The sequence below is a fragment of the Mastacembelus armatus genome, chromosome 11 (assembly GCF_900324485.2).
Source record: "Mastacembelus armatus chromosome 11, fMasArm1.2, whole genome shotgun sequence".
Taxonomy (NCBI): domain Eukaryota; kingdom Metazoa; phylum Chordata; class Actinopteri; order Synbranchiformes; family Mastacembelidae; genus Mastacembelus; species Mastacembelus armatus.
The window spans coordinates 17,087,970-17,108,626 of NC_046643.1; the positions used below are offsets into that span (position 1 = coordinate 17,087,970).

General features: G+C 42.4%; 4 protein-coding genes across 5 annotated transcripts; 1 reads left to right on the forward strand and 3 right to left on the reverse strand.

Annotated features, from left to right (window-relative positions):
• Positions 1 to 378: 378 nt before the first annotated feature.
• Positions 379 to 5,546, reverse strand: eva1bb (eva-1 homolog Bb (C. elegans)). Of its 2 annotated transcripts, none has more exons than XM_026301147.1 (3): positions 5,335 to 5,546; positions 2,551 to 2,686; positions 379 to 1,232 (listed from the first exon to the last, which is right to left on the reverse strand). In XM_026301147.1, the coding sequence occupies exons 2-3, from the start codon at positions 2,615 to 2,617 to the stop codon at positions 808 to 810; spliced, it is 492 nt and encodes a 163-aa protein (XP_026156932.1). In that variant the 5' UTR covers positions 2,618 to 2,686; positions 5,335 to 5,546; the 3' UTR covers positions 379 to 807. The 2 variants fall into 2 exon arrangements, with proteins under 2 accessions (XP_026156932.1, XP_026156933.1); XM_026301148.2 differs by lacking the exon at positions 5,335 to 5,546 and adding an exon at positions 2,809 to 3,450.
• Positions 5,547 to 9,872: 4,326 nt separating this feature from the next.
• Positions 9,873 to 11,453, reverse strand: lsm10 (LSM10, U7 small nuclear RNA associated). Its single transcript, XM_026301194.2, has 2 exons — positions 11,191 to 11,453; positions 9,873 to 10,503 (listed from the first exon to the last, which is right to left on the reverse strand). The coding sequence occupies exon 2, from the start codon at positions 10,463 to 10,465 to the stop codon at positions 10,052 to 10,054; it is 414 nt and encodes a 137-aa protein (XP_026156979.1). The 5' UTR covers positions 10,466 to 10,503; positions 11,191 to 11,453; the 3' UTR covers positions 9,873 to 10,051.
• On the reverse strand, positions 11,281 to 16,902 carry LOC113126999 (protein OSCP1). Its single transcript, XM_074933687.1, is given in 11 exon segments — positions 11,281 to 12,002; positions 12,302 to 12,337; positions 12,450 to 12,617; positions 13,390 to 13,444; positions 13,530 to 13,658; positions 14,238 to 14,341; positions 14,422 to 14,502; positions 14,632 to 14,799; positions 15,091 to 15,245; positions 16,283 to 16,312; positions 16,496 to 16,902. Coding segments are annotated over 11 exon segments (1,161 nt in total). The 5' UTR covers positions 16,608 to 16,902; the 3' UTR covers positions 11,281 to 11,879.
• On the forward strand, positions 15,540 to 19,389 carry LOC113126289 (1-phosphatidylinositol phosphodiesterase-like). Its single transcript, XM_026300257.1, has 5 exons — positions 15,540 to 15,578; positions 16,820 to 16,917; positions 17,562 to 17,784; positions 17,977 to 18,885; positions 19,317 to 19,389. Exons 3-5 carry the CDS (start codon positions 17,744 to 17,746, stop codon positions 19,387 to 19,389), a joined length of 1,023 nt encoding a protein of 340 aa, XP_026156042.1. The 5' UTR covers positions 15,540 to 15,578; positions 16,820 to 16,917; positions 17,562 to 17,743.
• The last annotated feature ends 1,268 nt before the right edge of the window (positions 19,390 to 20,657 follow it).

Genomic DNA, 20,657 nt, shown 5'->3' on the forward strand with positions numbered 1-20,657 from the left:
CACAAAAACCTGATCTTTGAGATCTTTTTAACTGAATATTGTTTGGTTTAATTGATCCAGATTGGTTTTAGTTTTTACTTCCTTTGTGTCAGATATGTCAGATGTCTCCATGCACTAGATACAAAATCAGAAAGATGTTTGTCGACCTGGTGATTCATGTTTGTGTTTTACAGGAGCTTTCAACACTGTCTTCCTCAGGAAATGAATTTCCTTTGTTTTTAGTTTTACATGTTTTACACACACACACACACATTGATGGTTTAACTTCACTGTTTCTGTCACTCAGAGCCTGTTGTGTGATCTGATGGTAGTTTGGTCTCTGAGTCTTTTTCCAGTTTGAAAAGTAGCAGGAGGAAATAATATTTCATAACACTGAGCTGAGCTTTAAAAAATGCATTGGTTTATTTCACAATTTCATGGTTATATTACATGTTTCAGGTGTATTTTTACATGTCCTATATAAGGTGATAAAGTATTTCACTGTCACAAACAGGAATTTGTAGGAGACACTGATCAAGACTGAAACAGCAGATGTTGAGACGTCCAACTTAGTTAATCTCCAAAACACTGGATACTACAGTTCCCATAATGCACCCCAATGTCCTTCTTTAAGTTATCATTGACAGGGCTCCCATCTTTTAAACTTGCAACCCCAGTTTGTAGGACAGTTTGTGGTCCCGTGCCCCAGCTGAGCTTCAGAACAGTTTTCACAGGCCGAGCTGCTCATGATGAGTGAACTCTGTGTAAAATTAGTGGAGAGACTCAACATACAAATCAATGAGGTTTCTCTAAGGCACAAAGTGTCTGTTAGTGGTAGTGGACCCGTCCAATAGTCCCCGTCCCTGTGACCAGGATGTCCGGCTGCCCGTTCCTCCAGATCTCCCTGACGATCCGCTCCCTCTCCTCCAGACGTCTGGCCTTCTCCAGCTCCTCTGCTGAAGCAAACACGTTCACGCTCCTCAGAGTGCCATTGGACTGGCTGCTGCGCTCGCTCACAGGCCCTACTGTCACTTTGGGGGTCTCTGCCTCCTCCCCAACTTCCTCTGCAATGCTCTCCTCCTCTTCCTCCTCTTCGTCGCTGGACGCCTTCAGCTGTCTCTTCTCAGGGGGTGGGGGGGGTTTGCTCTGGCGGCGGGTCCTGCAGGCGATGCCGGTCACCAAGAGGCAGAGCGCCATGAGCAGGCCGAAACACACGCCCATCATGAAGTACAGGGCGAAGCTCTCGGGGTTGGCTGTCAGAGAGGAACATGACGGTAAGTCATTTACTCAAGTACTGTGAGGTACTTTTCCTGTTACTTCACTACAAAGTACTGAAAGTATGAAAAGTTTTGTAGATGACTTTCCTGTGACTGAGCAAATGAAATAATACTGAAGCATTAGAGTCTAAGCAGCATTTGTTTTGTTGTAGTTGAGGTTGAGATATAATTAATAATCTCCTTGCTAATTGAATCCAGTGGTTCCCAACCTAGGGGTCAAACACCTCTAAAGGGTCACCACATAAATCTAAGGGGTCATGAGATGATTAATGGGATGCAAAACAAACCTGCTACAGATCTGCTACACAAACCTGTTTTCAGTGACCGACTTCTCTCTAATCCTTTATGAAATATTGGAGAATTTGACCTTATTTTAAAAAAACATTTAGGGTAAATGTCTGCACTGATCAGGCATCTGAAGCAACTTTTTTTTATGAGAAAACACAGGGCAGAAAGGTTTAAAATCTTGATTTTAACATAGCCTTAAATGTAACAGAGTAGAAGTATAAAGCAGCATAAAATGAAAATACTCAAGTAAAGTACAAGTATCATAAAACTGTAAATACAATGATCTTGTATTATTTTTGATACTTTAGGTCAAGTATGTTTATCTGCTCCTATACTTCTATTAAAGTAGGATTTTGGATGCAGGACTTTAACTTATTTCCACATTATTGCAATGGTATTTTTACTTTAGCCAAAGATCTGACGTAACTGTAAATGACAAGTGTTTGTGTTTGCCTAGAAAGGAAACAGTCTGTGCTCTGTATTATTTATCTACTGAGAAATTCTGAGCATCAGAAATTCGACAACGTGAGCAGAGACACTGTCGATGTGCAGCAGTGATGTGAGCCAAAGACAACAGGACACTGAAGTCCGTGGAACCGACTGAGGCCAGACTGAGAAATGAAAACATGACAGCAAAGACTTTTGTCGAGATCAGCATCTTAAAATAATAAGTTATGAGCGTTAGGGGTGGTGGTATTGATTTTTCTGTGAAGAGACATTTTAACTCCTCTCACCTGTTTGCAGTCTGTATGCAAAGACAGTCAGCTGCTGTATATTTAGTAAGAAAGTGAATATGTTTTTCCTAAAATGACTAATTCCTTTAAAACCATCTGAGCCAATGAACTCTTCCAGTCATGCACCCTTAATTGTTTTTAGGAGTCTCAATAAAGGGAGAGAAGTAAAAATAACAGATCAGAGTGTTGCATAATGTTTTTCTCATTTGCTACAGTGGAAATCATTTCCTGACCCCATATATTCATCCTGACCCCACAGCTGAGGTTTTTACCTTTGATGTGAGCGTAGGTCGCCATGCTGCTACTGAGCAGCTCAATGTCTCGCTTTACTGGCTCCATCCTGGTTCACTGTGGGTTCAAATATCTACCATCTCCAGGACAGTTCCCACTCCTAACCCCAGGTAGACCCTGTCACAATAAAAGCACAAGCGGACAGTTATCAAGGTGTTATCAGATGTTAGTGTGTGAAGCTGAAAAGTCCAAGCAGGAAAGTCCGAGCTCAGATAAAAGATGCTGAAAGTCTGACGAACCTGTGATCCAAACCACTGTCAGCTGAGAGGGACATTGTGTTCCTTTATGTTTTTTACACTCAGGCCTGCGGTGAGGACGGCCGTGTGGGGGCCTCAGATAGGGATGTTTTTACACCAGCGCCTGAGGAGGCTCTTTTCCGGCGTCAAGGAAATGGGACTTTTTCTGTTGTTTTCTTCCCACAGAAAAAGTATTGGAACAGATTTCACATGTTGCCTGGATTTTCCACTGGGAAAACTCCAGCTAATGCCAAAAGTTATGAATTAAAGGACCAGTTCACCCAAATGACCAAAAAACTATATTTTTCTTTTGTTTAATTTCACTCAGCTGTTTTGCTCAATAAAGCCAAAAGTTAAACTCATGGTGGTGCTAGAGGAAAAGTTAGCGGATCATCATCTGGGAACCATGAATGTCAGCACCAAATTCCATAGCAATCCATCAAATACCTGAGGAGATGTTTCAGAAACCATGTTCTGAGGTACTCTGGGTAATCCACAGCCTTCGTTGGTGGTACTTTCTACTGGGAAAACTGTAGTTTGGGTGAATTGACTCTTTAGGAGAGTGAGAGGCTGAAGTGGAGGGACTTGGTATAAATGCTGTCACAGAAGATCCCACGGCTATAGAAAAGCTTGATGTAAACATGACTGATATTTCCCAGCCCCTCACATTCCCTGTCATTACAACAACAATGTGCGTGGGAGCCAAATGTTTTTTCTTCTGCTGCTTTCTCTCTGGGGAGAACAAAATCCTGCTCCACTCAGTCGCTGCCATTGGGGGCTTGGGTTGCTCTCCCACCCTGATCTTTATCCTGGTGACTCTTGGCAGGCCCTGTGCACTCTGGAAGACTTTTTTTTTTTTTTGGGGTGGTAGTTGCTTTAGTGCCTGACTCAGGGTCCACTGACTCATGGGAGCTGGTGAGTCTCAACCAGCGCTGCCTTCTGTTCAGCATTTAAGTTGTAGAGAGAAGAAGCATGTCTCCATCTGCACCCCTCATTTGCTGCCCCCAGACCTTAACAACATAAGTGGGCAATTTAGTTTTTGATTGAGCTTGTGTGAAGTCAAACAATGTTTGCTTTAATTAAAGACTGACCAGTCCTTGCACCCAGCAGTTCTACATGCCCATCTGTCAGACTGTTTATCAAGCTTGTAGCATTTATTGCACTGCAGATATAATCTGCTTATCAAGGTGATCTTGTCTGTAAGTGCTTAAAGGAATCATTAGGTTTGGGGAAATATTTGCCTTCTTGCCAAGAGTTGGCTGAGAAGATTCATACCATTCTCAAATCTGTAGCTACAGTAAATTTGAAGCTGCCGTAAGTGAGCATTTAGCAGAGCTTAGCACAAAGTCTGGAAACAGACCGGCTCTGTCTAAAAGGTACCAGCCCCTCTAAGACGAGCACATTAACACTAATAGCTCATATGTTCAAAGCCAAAGTGTGAAAATGGCACTTCAGTTTTATGTGTTATTTATCACAGTCCTCACCAAGATACAGTAATGAATGAATGGTTTTTGTTTTTCTCATCTTAAAGTCATTTTTCTGACACAAAACCTCAAGTTCAGAAAGAAAATGTTTATTTCAGCTTGTTTCTAAAAGTTAGTCATATTTTTTTTTTTTTTGTAATATAAAGTTTAGTTTAACATTGAATTATAGACAATAATCTTAAAATATTTTGAATTAAATGTGCAGTTGTAAACCAGTTGCACAGACATGAATATGTTTTTACCAGGTCCTTATAGAAACACACACACTTTTTGTTCTGTTTTCTCACTTGCAGAATAACAGTAGACATTTATTTTTATGGAGCACCCCACAGAACTGCATGACAGGCAGTTTGTGGTGAAGTTTTCCTGAACTGAACGCACAACACAAATACCAGAGGGAGCCAAATGTCCATTTAATGCAGCCACAGTCTCAGGCAGACAGATTTAACGCCTGACATTTCCAGACAAGTTCAATAACTTCTCGACTTAACTACACACATGCAAAAGCCCGGCAGCTGTAGCTGTTTATGTGGCCCCATAAAACACACTCCCATTCAGCTCTCCACATTTCCTGCTTAGGTAATCCTATTTAAGTCAAAAGATGAAACCTAAAACCAATGAAAATAACAATTTACAGTAGTCAAGCCTGTGTCCATCAAATGCTCAGAGTCTCTGAAAGGGGAGGTTACTGTCAGTAATACCTGAATCTAGTACAATAGAGCAGAAACCAAATACAGTTTAGATTCAGAGTGTTGATGATTTTCAGCGTGTTGTAGCTTCCAGCACCTATAAAGACTTTTATGGTGTGTGACATTGTAAAGGACATGCTGCAAGTTCTTCTAATAAACTAGTTTGTTTCTTTGTTTATGGCCTGACAGTCTGTTTGGGAAGATCCTTGTTAAAAATATTAAAAATACTAAATCAAAGAATTTGGAAAACCTTCTGACCCATGTAGTAAACAATAAAATCTTGATTTATTTCATAATTATATGTTTAAAGAAAACCATCTTATCTTTTACCCAGTTTAAGTTAGAACATCACTCACCTTGGTGCTGGATGAGAGGCTTGACCACCACTGAAAACAAAGGGTTTAAATCCGAATTTGAACTCAGCCCACATTTGGATAGAATCCCATAATGTGGACAGAAAAACAGTCAGAGGTTGTTGGTCAGTCAGTTTGTGACAGCAGAGTTCATAAATAAAACACTGCTGGACTAGAGAGTGAGCAGCTCTCTATGATTCACTCCCTCTCATCCCTTAGTGGGAGGAGAACCAGCCAAAAACCATCCAGACTCGTGTAGAGAAGGAGGAGCTTCCTCTTCCTGAGAGATAAAATTCTGAATCTGTCACTAGCATCTGATTCCAAAATAAAAGCCTCAAATTGCAAGTAAACAACACAAGAGTCCTCACTTTTATGTGAATCGCCTTCCTTTACTGGGTTTATTCCGTCTCTGTGCAGATTCGAGCTCCACTCCTGCCCAGAGCTGATCTCTCCCCTGGTGACCACACTCAGGTCTGTTCACTGTTAAACCAGGAGGGTGGAACAGGAAATAGCTGGTCGGCAGCCATGGCCACAGGGTCCTGGTGTAGCTGGGGGCTCGTGGATTAATTGAACTCTTTGTATTTTAATCTCAGCTTCGTTCGAGGTGGAAAAAAACAGTTAAGCAGTAACAGGATTCATTGAACAACCAACGGAGCAGGTGCTGTTGTTGGTGAAGTCCAGTACTGGATAGTAACTAAGCACATGTAGTCCTTTATTGTACTTTATTACAGTTTTGTTTTTGTTTTTTTGGGTATGAAAAATACTTACATATTAAAAGTAGAAGTACCCATGCATGATGCAGGATGACCCCATCCAGAGTGTGGGAGCTGGTTGAGGTGGAGCTAAATAAACTACATTTAATATATGATGTTATGTCATTTATAAAAATGCATCTTTGTCATTACTAAAGTGTTTTGTATGTAAAATGTAAACCTGCAGTAGCTAAACAGTATAAGGTTTTAACACATGATGATGAATCAATCACACAGGCCAGTTTTGCACTTTTTTACATTTACTTGATAATACCCCAGTACTTCTCACTGGAATGAATGCAGTACTTTTTCTCTGTTGTGTTGGTACTTCTACTTAAGTAAAGGATCTGAGAACTACTTTGACCACTGGTGGAGTCTGTGACACTAAAGTGAGCAGTGTTGTGTATTGTAAAAGAATTGTTTATGCGGTTGAGTATCCGTAAAGTGCTATTCTGAGTTTAGTGAGTGTTGATGTGGCACTCGGTGGTGTTTTTAGCAGAGCTCTAAGCAGTCATTATGTGGGCTGCTGTCATTCAGATGCTCTCAGGGTTGGTTTTAAAGCGGCCAAGAGAAAAATATGTCCCTAAAAACACACTGAGGCCACGGCCAAAACAATGATCCAACCGCCAAGGGACATTCCTGTGTCCATATTCCTCTTAATTGAATGCAGTGTTTCACTTAAATGATACAGCTGGTCAGTGTATGGTTTATCTGCACCAGCTGCCTCTGCCTGTGTTATGTCAGGCCTCTTCCTGACACCGAGCAGGAATAACATACCCCTTTGCAAATTCCTCAAATTCCCAAACGTATTTGTGCATTGGGAAAACACTGGGCAACCGTTTCCAAGCGAAACACTCTATTCCTTTCAGCCTCTCTGCTCGTTTTATTGGCTGGGGTCCCATCCTGCTCGGCTGGAGACCACACCACCAATCACAGGAGAGAGTGGCATCAAAGGTAAAGCATGTTGTGAGGTGGAAGCTGTGGAAACATGCCTGCTTGTTTTTCCCTCCACCAGACTGGCACTGATCATGACTAATGTTTTCCTGCGTATGGGCAGTTATTAACTCAGGCAGGCAGAGAGACAGACAGATGGGCTTTGTGATGTGTGCTGGGATTACAAAAGAGCAAATACACTGTGGACACTGTGAGCACACCCACACTTACCTAATGTAATAGGTTCCTTTTAAAGTTCTGTGCTACCATAGAGTTGTACTGTAACACAACTGTGACAGTAACTATATTATCTTAACTTATCATCTATAACTTATTATTTATCTTCATGCATATTTTTAATCATTTAAATCCATCTGGGATCACCCTGGAAGATAATTAGGTATCTTGAAACAGTTATTGAATGTAATGTTGATTTTATTTCTAAAACTGCATTTTTACATATTTAGAGGATGAACTTAATGGTTGATAGATTCATAATCTCTCTCTTTATCTCATGTTTTAGCAAGTCCAGTAAAATTAAACAAGTCTTGTAAAAGTATCTTCTTCTTTTCCTTTCGGCTGCTCCCTTCAGGGGTCGCCACAGCGAATCATCTGCCTCCATTTAACCCTATCCTCTGTATCCTCCTCACCCACACCAACTATCCTCATGTCCTCCTTCACTACATCCAAGAACCTCCTCTTTGGTCTTCCTCTAGGCCTCCTTCCTGACAGCTCTAACCTCAGCATCCTTTTACCAATGTATTCGCTGTCCCTCCTCTGAACATGTCCAAACCATCTCAATCTGGCTTCCCTGGCTTTTTCTCCAAAACATCTAACATGAGCTGTCCCTCTGATGTCCTCATTCCTGATCCTATCCATCCTCGTCACTCCCAGAGAGAACCTCAACATCTTCAGCTCTGCTACCTCCAGCTCTGCCTCCTGTCTTTTTCTCAGTGCCACTGTCTCTAAACCAGACAACATTGCTGGTCTCACCACTGTCTTGTCCACCTTTCCTTTCATTCTTGTGACACTCTTTTGTCACACATCACACCTGACACTTTCCTCCACCCGCTCCAACTTTTTCCTCTTAACACACTCCTGAACTTCCTCATTCCACCACCAAGTCTCCTTATCTGCTTTCCTCTTTCCAGATGACACACCAAGTACCCTCCTACCTGTCTCCCTGATCACTTAGCTGTAGCTGTCCAGTCATCTGGAAGAACCTCCTGACCTCCCAGAGCCTGTTTCAGCTCCTCCCTGAAAGCCACACAACACTCTTCCTTTTTCAACTTCCACCACTTGGTCCTCTTCTCTGCCCTGGTCCTCTTCATCTTCCTCACCACCAGAGTCATCCTACACACCACCATCCTATGCTTTCTGGCTACACTCTCCCCAGCCACTACTTTGCATTCACTGATCTCTTTCAGGTCGTAATGTCTGCACAAGATGTAATCAACTTGTGTGCTCCTGCCTCCACTCTTATATGTCACCCTATGTTCCTCCCTTTTCTGGAAAAATGTGTTCACTACAGCCATTTCCATACTTTTTGCGAAGTCTACCACCATCTGTCCTTCTGCATTCCTGTCCTGCATACCAAACTTACCCATCACTTCCTCATCACCTCTGTTTCCCTCACCAACATGTCCATTGAAGTCTGCCCCAGTCACCACTCTCTCACCACTAGGGATACCCTGGATCACCTCATCCATCTCCCTGCAGAATTTCCCCTTCTCTTCTAACTCACATCCTACCTGTGGGGCATAACCACTGACAACATTCAACATCACACCTTCAACTTCCAGCTTCAGACTCATCACCCTATGACACTCTCTTCACCTCCAGAACATTCCTAGTAAAATCCTCTTTCAGGATAATTCCTACTCCATTGCTCTTTCCATCCACACCATGATAAAACAGCTTGAACCCTGCTCCTAATCTATAGGCCTTGCTACCTTTCCACCTGGTCTCCTGAACACACAAGATATCCACCTTTCTTCTCTCCATCATATCAGCCAACTCTTTGGTTTTCCCTGACAAAGTCCCTACATTCAAAGTCCCTGCACTAAGTCCTACCGTCCTGCCATTCCTCTTCTCTCTTTGGCTACGAACACGCCTTCCTCCTCTCCTTCTTCTACCAACAGTAGTCCAATTTCCACTGGCACCCTGTAGGTCAACAGCACCAGTGGTGGTGATTTTACGTCGGATGCCCTTCCTGGCACAACCCTCTGCATTTACCCGGATTTAGGACTGGCACATGAAGACACTGGATTGTGCCCCCCTGTGGTTGCATCAAGTCTTGTAAAAGTATGCACAGGAGTAATTCAGGTTCAGCTCAAGACAAACACATTTTTCATCAAGACTAAAATGATGAAATCATTCTATTTTTGTGGCTAAATCCCTGTTAAACTCATGTCTCATTTTTTTATTTTGAAATCTTCATTTTATTTATCTGGGGTGCTGACACATTCACACGTTCAAGCAGTTCTAGTGGAGCAGCTGGGATTAAGTGTCTTGCTCAAGAGGATCACAGCGGTAAATCTGAGGGAGGGACATCAGCACCTTTTTTTTACTTGCCCCACCCCGATTTAATCCTGACATAGCAATCAAGGGTTTTAGTCATTTTTCAAGCAAAAATTCTCCAGATCTTTTGGTTCGAACACCAGAATTTACAGTATTTAAATCTTTTGGTTTTAGACTGTTAGAGCAGGTAAGATATTTTAATAAGTTCTGTGAAATTGTGATATGTATTTGACATTCGTCAAAAACGCTTCACGACATTCTGTAAACCAAGGATTAATTAATGATCTACAGAGAAATCAATAATGAAAATAACATTTATGTAACAAAAGGAATATCACTCAATACATTATGATTTTTAATCTCTCAAACATTAGTATCAGAATCAAGAACCTAATCAGTTAAGCAATATTCACAACATTTCACAGTAAAAAGAAAAAATAATTCAGTAAACAGCTTTTTGTGCAACTAAATTATCTTGTGACCTCTCAGGGTGTAAACAGCCATGAAAGAAAAATTTATTTGGATTTCTTGGCATACTCTTTTCTGCCTCCACCTTGACTGGCAAAGTTGCGGACCCGGTGGATCTTGGCCAGCTGGTTGTGCATGGTCTTCATTATGTCCACGTGGTCGGGGATGTGAACATAGCGGACATTCCTGCCTGTGACAAACAGGTCCTGTAGCTGAGTGAGGTTACCCCGCCAGTCCCTGTACAGCACCTCCTCCAGACGTATGTTCATGAAGGCATCCACATTGACCACACGTCCCTGTGCTGTGCTCTCATTCCTCAGGTCCACCGTGGTGACCTCCCCCTGCAGACCCTGCAGCAGGAGCACCATGCTGTTCTCTGCAATCGTACGCTCACGAATGGAGTTGCAGACTTCAACAGGCCTTGCGTCCGACACCGGCGATTCGTCTCTCTCCGACTCCATGGACGCTGCCCGAGAATGTGTGGAGACACCAGGGATTCCTGCAGGTAGGCAGAAGGTCAGCTCACCACACAATTCACTACCAGTCAAGTCAAATCATGTGAACAAACAGGAGGTTTAGAGCTGAGGGAAACAGCAGCACCTTATTGTCTAACGTTTAGAATAAAAACTTTAAATTTTATTCATCTTATAAATGGGAGGACAAAGTAGTAGAGGCACCTCTTAATATACACAATCAACAGCGGCACAAACTACATCCTCCAAAATGAGAATATGGTTAAATCAACAAAAACTAAGCATTTTAAATTAATGAAAGCAGAATCTACTGCAGGACACTTGGATTAGACTGAACTAGCTTTTAGATGTAGTTTGGTAACACTGAGAATATCAGTATTTTTGCGTTTTACAGCATTAAAAGCATCTACCTAAAATTTTTCAGGTGATGTAAAGGTGATTTATTGCTTACTGTCGTGTCATCTTGCTGTTTTCACTTTAACATGTCATCCCATGTATCTTCTATAACTATATTCGATAAGTAAACTATACTATGGGTCACCGTTTATAAAAAACTGCTGAGGACAAGTAACTTTAACAAGCAGCAACAGCATCAATCCAAAACACGATTAATGTCAACGTAATTATAAAACACCAGATATTCATAAAGCCTTTTTTAGAGATATCACTGTGTGTGCAGATCATTTAATATTTATGTCGTCACCTAAAATTACCTGTTTTAGTATGAGACCTGCGTTGAAATAGCAAACTTCGGTGTTAGCCTTTAGCTAGCAGCGACACAGTGAAGTACAACAAAGCCTCTGGAGAGCACACAGCGCTACGGTCCTTTATTGCTGTTATGTTTAACATCCACCTGAGTTAAACCATGAGCTTAAAACCTTGTTTCATCATGAAATTCGTGTGTAAACCCGAATCCCTGCAGCTACACCTAAACTGACCTAACATGTCAACAATAACTTGGTTTTCCCGCACCGAAGAAGAATGAGCAGCGTGATGACGTTTCACTTTGCGTCACAGACGCGTCTACTTAAAGCAACAGCGCCCTCTGCACGTCTATGCTACCAAACATATAAACATGAATAGACATCTTATTGATAATGTGCCTGTATAGAAAAAACATCATCAAATATTTATCAAGCTATGTTCCATGTGTTTTCATGTGCTATATAGTTTAAATACAATAAAGATTGTGTCAGTGCATCCCACATTATCTTGCTGTCTAGTTTACCTCACCAAGGTAAACTAGACCAAGTACAAATCACCAAGTACATTCAAAGAGCGTATTTTTACACCATATACACAAGTTCATAATGTGGCCACACATTTAAAACGATAAATGTTATTAAAACATCATGAACTTAATCACAGACTTTAATATTCAAAATGAAGAGGTCGATAAGACTCAGAGGTCGTCCATCATGGCCAAAAGGTCGTCTCCTTTGTTGCCACTGGGATCTTCTGGTTGTTTTTCTTGTTCTGCAAACTGACCAACGATTTGAGCCAGTTCGTTTGTAGCCTGTTGGTCCTGGATGAAGCAAAACCCAAATTTGTCAACTCCTCAAATGTTAATACAGTAATTAACAAGTGATTACTGGATATTATTAAATGGTAGTAAATGGTTGAGAAATTACAATCCATGATGTATAATATACTTTCAAAAAATTGTGACATAAAGTTGTGACTGTATTCTTACACTATTACATGTAATCTATTAATAATAAGGCAGGTGTCCATGACCCTCCACTTTTTGCTGTTACACACAAACTGGATGAATAACAAAACACTGCTTTGAAACAAGCTATACTATTAAAATCCACATCCTACCTGGATTGCTTGAATATTTATCACTCCAAACCTGGACTCTTCAGCTCCATCTGAAGTGCTGCTGTTAATCAAAATAAAAGTAATACTCTTGGGAAACAAGATTAATTTAACTGCTGACAATGAAGGGAAATAAAAGAAAGTAAAGCACTCACTCTGCTGACTCCCCCTCCTTCTCCTCCTCCTCTTGGTCTGTGCTAAACAGGTTGATCCAAAAGCCAGTCTCAGCTCTGGGCATGTTTTCAACCTGCACGCTGCCCATCAGCCAAGCCAGCAGGTTCAGCTCCTCCTTAGCCAGCAGGTTGGGAGTGTCCTCACTCTGCAGCACGATGGCCACGTGCAGGAACAGAAAATCAAGAGTAGACTTTACATAATGAAAAGGAGATGATGGTGTAAAATCTACAAATAATACTTTACCTAGTCCCTTATAACACATCAGATTTTATAAGCATTCATATTGATAATAGATGAAAAAAATGAACATGCTTGTCACATATACAAACAAACAGTATAGTTTGCAATAAATAGCTTAGTTTCTGTTTCCTTAGCCTGTACATGATGAAATTATGATAATACATATAAAATACTTGAACATTCGGCTTAAATATTCAATTATTAAACAGAAACTTTAAATGTAGAACAGCTGAATTCATTAATATTTAAAATAGGTTTGAGCATTATGAATATACATTAGATAACTATAATCTTCAGATCATACATGGCTATTAAAAAGTCATTGAAGTGAAATAGATGACGTAAAAAGGTGAACAGTCCTGTAAGTTATTATTTATAGACATTAAAATTAATGTATTGGAGTAAAAGTACAACTTTGAGTACCGTAGTTGATGCAGTATTTGTATTCCTGCATGGTCAGTGTGTTTATGATATCTTCAGTTACACAAAACCCTTCTTAATCACAGGCACATGAGGAGAGGTGTAACTAATAACACTGAGCACTCTGCTCCATTTTGGCCTGTGCATACACCAATATGCCACATCTATACGCAAACATAATACTACATTAGCAATAAAGCAATGTCATTAATTACACCTTTAATTTTTCTGCTGTGCAAACACCTGCCCATCTCTACCTTGACAGAGGGAGCCTTGGATGTGTGCGTCTCCTCTGGGTCGTTCATAGTGTACCTTTAAATTCATAAAACAGAAATGTGACTCTGTCCAAATGTGTGTTAAATATTCAGAATCATCCATTGTACCATTCGGTACATACACGTTCAGGCCCAGTCTGATGACTCTGTCTCCATGAAGTTCAAAAGATCCCTCTCTGATAGAGCTGCTGTAACTTCCCCCAGTGGGAAACTCACCTCGTCCCACTTCTCTGCCCTTTCTGTCAAACGTCCTGTGGAAACAGGAAGCACATGATGACACTCTGGAAGATATTTCTTATGAGAGTACCAGGAAATATGAGAAATTTTCAAATTAATACACATTAAAGACATTACAGTTACACTGGGGATGTGGTTTGAATATGCGTGTATATCGAGCATTATTCACTGTAGTGCACTCAAATGTTCCACAGTGGGGCCTAAAAAGTAGTTCATGGCATGTAGCTGCACTACATTCTGTGAACAGTCCTGCAGGCAATGATTCTCAGATGAGAAAATTACAGGTTAGAGCTGTTACTGTCATCATGTTATATCACCACTAAGTGTTTTGAGTCTCAATTTATTGCTTGCTGCTGAATGAACTACTGAGTGCACATTAACTGGAGAGTAGTAAATGGGTGAAAGAGGGAGTGATTTCCCATGTTTAGATTTAACTCAGGGCCAAAATGGCACAAATCTTCACCCCTTGAGCCTTTTCCACCAAAATAAACCCAAACTTGAGGGGTCCAGTTTCACTCCAAAGACAACATTCGGACACTGATGATTAAACAGATGATTAATTATCATGTTCAGTGCTTATTCTGTCTGCCTGCCTAATTAGTCCTGGGACATCTATCCCATGAGGCACTGGGCCTGAGGTCGACAGGGAAAAACGTCCATTGGGTTTCTGGATTTCATTTTTGAGGAAAAGTGACACCTGAGAAGAGAAAATGTGAAAATGTTATATTTTCATTTCTTTAGTACGAGCTGATAGTGGTCAAATAACAGAGGACTCACGCGAACATGCATGTCTTGAAAAAATATGAGCAGTGTTTGTCTGAGCAGCTGGAATTCACCTTCTGATAAAGATGAGTATACCTACACCAAGGAGAGAGAAAAAAAAAAAGGTAAGACCTGGATTTGAATATTTCACGTAACTGGAAGCACTGGGTGAATGAATATCATAATTTAAGCTCTATGTAATGATAATTATCTGAGTATTAATACCTCAATGATCTTCCTATGTGTCTCAGCCACCTGGTTTACAATCACAGGAGTGTCTTTCACTAATTCTCTGACGGTGTCTATGTGGTTATACGAGATGAGCAGCAAGTCTTTTGGCCGTGGACAAAGGAGGACTTGATATTTGAACGTCATGATCATCAACTCATAAAGCTATAGGTGGGACAAAAACATTACATCGATTATTATTTTTTTATTATTTAAAGCTTTATATGTTATACAATCAAATGAGTATTTATTAACTATTATGGTGAGTTTAAGGTCTTTGCATAAACAACATAGCTCAGTTGCTAACACACTTACTTACAAGTTGCCAAAGACTTTTTAGTAACCTAACTCATACCTGCCATCCAGAACCTGTGACGTGACTTAAGCTTGTCTTGGCTGACCTGACAGCTGCTTTGGATTTCTCCCAAATGGTCTTTTCTATTATCTAGTACATACCCTGTCCATACTGGCCGGGTTCAGCCTCATGATGGAGGCGTGGGCTAACCGAGTTAGCACTGTTTTCAGTGTCCTGTGAGAATACAGCTGCTGAGGCTTGAGAAGTTCATCCATAAAGACTTTGCTAAACAAGGTCCTTGCGATGTCATTCAGAACTATGAATAGAAAACACATAAAAACTAATTATGTATGTACATATGGATGGCCCAAGGTTTTTTGGGGGCTTTTGCTAATCCAGCCTTGCTGGATCTGCTCATTTTTGTTAGCATATCTGTAAGATACACTATTATCTTATGTTTCACTGAATTTTTCCCCAAACTTCAGTTTTGTTTCCCAGTACTGCCCATCAAATATCAATCCACTCTACAAAAACACATTAACTGCATAGTTTTTTTTTCTTCTCTAAAATACACAATACTTGACCAACGGGTCTACAGTCCAGAGCAACAGAGAGTGTGGAAAAGAAGTGAAGAGACGTGTGCAAGCAGGTTGGAATGGGTGGAGGAAAGTGTCAGGTGTGATGTGTGACAAAAGAGTGTCAGCAAGAATGAAAGGAAAGGTGGACAAGACAGTGGTGAGACCAGCAATGTTGTCTGGTTTAGAGACAGTGGCACTGAGACAAAGACAGGAGGCAGAGCTGGAGGTAGCAGAGCTGAAGATGTTGAGGTTCTCTCTGGGAGTGACCAGGATGGATAGGATCAGGAATGAGGACATCAGAGGGACAGCTCATGTTAGATGTTTTGGAGAAAAAGCCAGGGAAGCCAGATTGAGATGGTTTGGACATGTTCAGAGGAGGGACAGTGAATACATTGGTAAAAGGATGCTGAGGTTAGAGCTGCCAGGAAGGAGGCCTAGAGGAAGACCAAAGAGGAGGTTCTTGGATGTAGTGAAAGTGGACATGAGGATAGTTGGTGTGGGTGAGGAGGATACAGAGGACAGGGTTAAATGGAGGCAGATGATTCACTGTGGTGACCCCTGAAGGGAGCAGCCAAAAGGAGAAGAAGAACCAACATTAAAATACCAAATGTCCCTGAGCCATCCCACATGATTATGCTATAAATGTAATAATATAATTACACTGTAATTACATCATAAATCACGGGTTGACATTACAGCTAATAGTAGAATTTACAGGGGCATAAAGTTAAACTATTTCAACACTAAAATGCTGAATACAGGAATGCCTGGGTACCTCTTTTTCTGTCATTCTCTGACCACACTCCTGCAGCCCAGAAAAGAAAAGACAGAAAGAAAATAGACTTGTCATCTATGACGTAGATGAGAGAAATGTGATGTGTTCAGTTTTTTTAGCCGACATCTGACAGCTGCAGCTTGTCCAGGGTAAGGGATGACCGGGAGCTAAACATGTACATACCCACCAAGCCCGTCAGTTAGCTACCTCTACCTTTCTCTGTATTGTCCTCGGACGTGTTCTGAGCTTGGAGGCGCTGGTCCAGTATGTAAAGCATCTCTCCACCAAGATTAATGAAAACCAGGGGCAAAGTTTTCATTGACATCTTGCAAAGACAAAGAAAGGATTATCTCTGAGGTGGAAGCTGGCACAGAATTAGACGTTAGAACCAGTTGAGCCCTTGCGGTGAAAAAGCGCTCTCGTCATTTCCAATGCATTATCTGATTGTTCCTGTTCTGAATTACCACTGGTTGCAGAATTAGTAAGTCTTATCTGATCGTGCTTCTGCAGATAATGTTTGTCACTAAGATGCAACAGGTGGTCAGGATGGAAGAGGATCAGCAGCAGCCAGACACAAGCTCATTGGCCAGGATAAGACTGACATGACAGCACTGCACAACCAACCACAAACACAGGTACAGTCCTGTATGTGTCCATGTGGAATATGTCTAGAAGACACACACAAAAAGCAAAAACAGTATCACATTAACAGCCACCATGCAAACATGAGCAGCTCAGTAATCAGATTACTATTGTGTTAATCATACACCATTAAATCCAGAATATGGCAAAAATATATGGACACCTGTGGGAATGAAGTGTGTGTTTTGGGAGATGAGCTTTGGCTCGGTCTTATTTCCCAAAATGATGAATAGTTACATTAAGATTTTGTTTTAGCTGCAACTAAAAGTCCAAACCTTTAAAAACAGGCACACCAGAAGTACAGAAACGTCTGTGGACACGTGTGTCACACACTGTATAGTGAAGCTCCACACATGGATATGCTGTATAGTGAAGCTCCACACATGGATATGCTGTATTAAAGACTGTACTCAGAAAGCTACCGTTACATAATTAGGTTGCAGCGTATGTAAAGATAGCCGGCAGAATTGACTCCTGTTTCTGGAGCTTGATTTTACTAAGTAAACTATTATCTACCAGTTTTATGATGCAGACGTGTCTTTGTATCTTTCTCTCGCTGTCTCTCTCTCTCATTTCAAATGAAAGATTAGAGCAGGAAGATGCAAATAAAAGTATATCTGTACACTCGCCGTTACAGCAGCTCACTCCACAGGAGACAGTCGCCATTTCTCAGTGATGTCCACAGTTAAAAGCTGTTTGAGGCTCGTTAAATCTTTTACTGTTTCATTGTTTACAAAAATGTAAACACATCTGGGGAAAAAGAGCGGGGCAGATCCTGATTGAGTTCTCTGGACCATACGAAACCTACGGAAATCAGAAATGAAGATCTATCATTCCCTCTGGCTTTTCTCTCTCTCTCTGTAAGTTGAATATAATATTAATTTTTCTGTGGTTGTTGTTTACTCTGCATGTAAGAACGTGTTTTTTTATGTAATTCAGTATGATCGGCTCAGATGTTCAAATACTCTTTTGCAGATGGTTTTCATGGTTTTTGGATTTGCTTGTTTGTAAAGAAATAATAAATATTAAATATCATGTCTTTCTCGCACCAGAATAAACTCCTGTGCAGGTTCAGGATCAGGGTTCAATGATGCTCCAGCCCTTGATCCAGTATTTTATAACCAAATCTGGATGGATTCTGTACCTGATGAGACTCCGTTATCTGCTATCACCATTCCTGGAACACATGACAGCCTGTCCTTATATGGGGGACCTCTTGCTGAATGTCAAGTTTGGACCTTGGAAAAGCAGCTGAACGTGGGAATACGGTATTTTGACGTGCATGCTGGGATTTGGTTACCTAACCAAAAACTGATTTATATCCGAGATAGTCACTGGATGTTTTGGCAACGTACTCATCTTGACGAAGTTCTGAGCATAATGACAAATTACTTAGACTCACATAGAAGTGAGACTGTGCTGTTGAAAGTGAGTCTACATGGAATTCTCCAAGACAAAGTAGCAAAACTGCTAATGGAGTTGATTAAAAAGTACACAGATAAAATATGGACTGGTCTGTCAGTACCGACCATGAAACAGGCGAGAGGCAAGATTGTTTTTCTCCACAGCAAGAAGATTCGTGTCGGAGCAGAAAACCATAAATCGCATTTCTTTGAAAATGACCAGCTGAAAAATGTTGAAGTCAAAATAAGTCACATTAGATCCCATTTCTGTGGCCACTACATCGTGGTGACTGAAAATGCAGCGTCGCTTATTAAAAGTCCAAAAACGTTGGCTCAAAAAGTTAACAAGCAGATTTTTGACCTGGTGGAGAAACATAAGAAAAACCTGTTGCATCAGAGATGTTTGGGTGTTTTAAGCCTGAACTTCCCCAGTGCTGATCTGATCAAAGCCATTGTTGGAACTGAGCCGTGCAGATGTGGAAAAACTGGACGAAACGGACAACAAACAACCATTGAACCGTTAAACGGGCCAGTGTCAGAACCAACACCTGCGACAGTGCCCACACCAGAACCAACACCTGAGACAGTGGCCACACCAGAACCAACACCTGAGACAGTGGCCACACCAGAACCAACACCTGCGACAGTGGCCACACCAGAACCAACACCTGAGACAGTGGCCACACCTGAACCAACACCTGAGACAGTGCCCACACCAGAACCAACACCTGCGACAGTGGCCACACCAGAACCAACACCTGAGACAGTGGCCACACCAGAACCAACACCTGAGACAGTGCCCACACCAGAACCAACACCTGCGACAGTGCCCACACCAGAACCAACACCTGCGACAGTGGCCACACCAGAACCAACACCTGAGACAGTGGCCACACCAGAACCAACACCTGCGACAGTGCCCACACCAGAACCAACACCTGCGACAGTGCCCACACCAGAACCAACACCTGAGACAGTGCCCACACCAGAACCAACACCTGCGACAGTGCCCACACCAGAACCAACACCTGCGACAGTGCCCACACCAGAACCAACACCTGAGACAGTGCCCACACCAGAACCAACACCTGAGACAGTGCCCACACCAGAACCAACACCTGAGACAGTGGCCACACCAGAACCAACACCTGCGACAGTGGCCACACCAGAACCAACACCTGAGACAGTGGCCACACCAGAACCAACACCTGAGACAGTGGCCACACCTGAGACAGTGCCCACACCAGAACCAACACCTGCGACAGTGGCCACACCAGAACCAACACCTGAGACAGTGGCCACACCAGAACCAACACCTGAGACAGTGGCCACACCAGAACCAACACCTACCAGAACCAACACCTGACAGTGGCCACACCAGAACCAACACCTGAGACAGTGCCACACCAGAACCAACACCTGAGACAGTGCCACACCAGAACCAACACCTGCGACAGTGGCCCACGAACCAGAACCAACACCTGAGACAGTGGCCACACCAGAACCAACACCTGAGACAGTGGCCCACACCAGAACCAACACCTGCGACAGTGCCACACCAGAACCAACACCTGCGACAGTGGCCACACCACCACAAACCAACCAGACAGTGCCACACCAGAACCAACACCTGCGACAGTGCCCACACCAGAACCAACACCTGAGACAGTGGCCACACCAGAACCAACACCTGAGACAGTGGCCACACCAGAACCAACACCTGAGACAGTGGCCACACCAGAACCAACACCTGAGACAGTGGCCACACCTGAGACAGTGCCCACACCAGAACCAACACCTGCGACAGTGGCCACACCAGAACCAACACCTGAGACAGTGGCCACACCAGAACCAACACCTGAGACAGTGGCCACACCAGAACCAACACCTGAGACAGTGCCCACACCAGAACCAACACCTGAGACAGTGGCCACACCAGAACCAACCACCTGCGACAGTGGCCACACCAGAACCAACACCTGAGACAGTGGCCACACCAGAACCAACACCTGCGACAGTGGCCACACCAGAACCAACACCTGAGACAGTGGCCACACCAGAACCAACACCTGCGACAGTGGCCACACCAGAACCAACACCTGCGACAGTGGCCACACCAGAACCAACACCTGAGACAGTGCCCACACCAGAACCAACACCTGAGACAGTGGCCACACCAGAACCAACACCTGAGACAGTGGCCACACCTGAGACAGTGCCCACACCAGAACCAACACCTGCGACAGTGGCCACACCAGAACCAACACCTGAGACAGTGGCCACACCAGAACCAACACCTGAGACAGTGGCCACACCAGAACCAACACCTG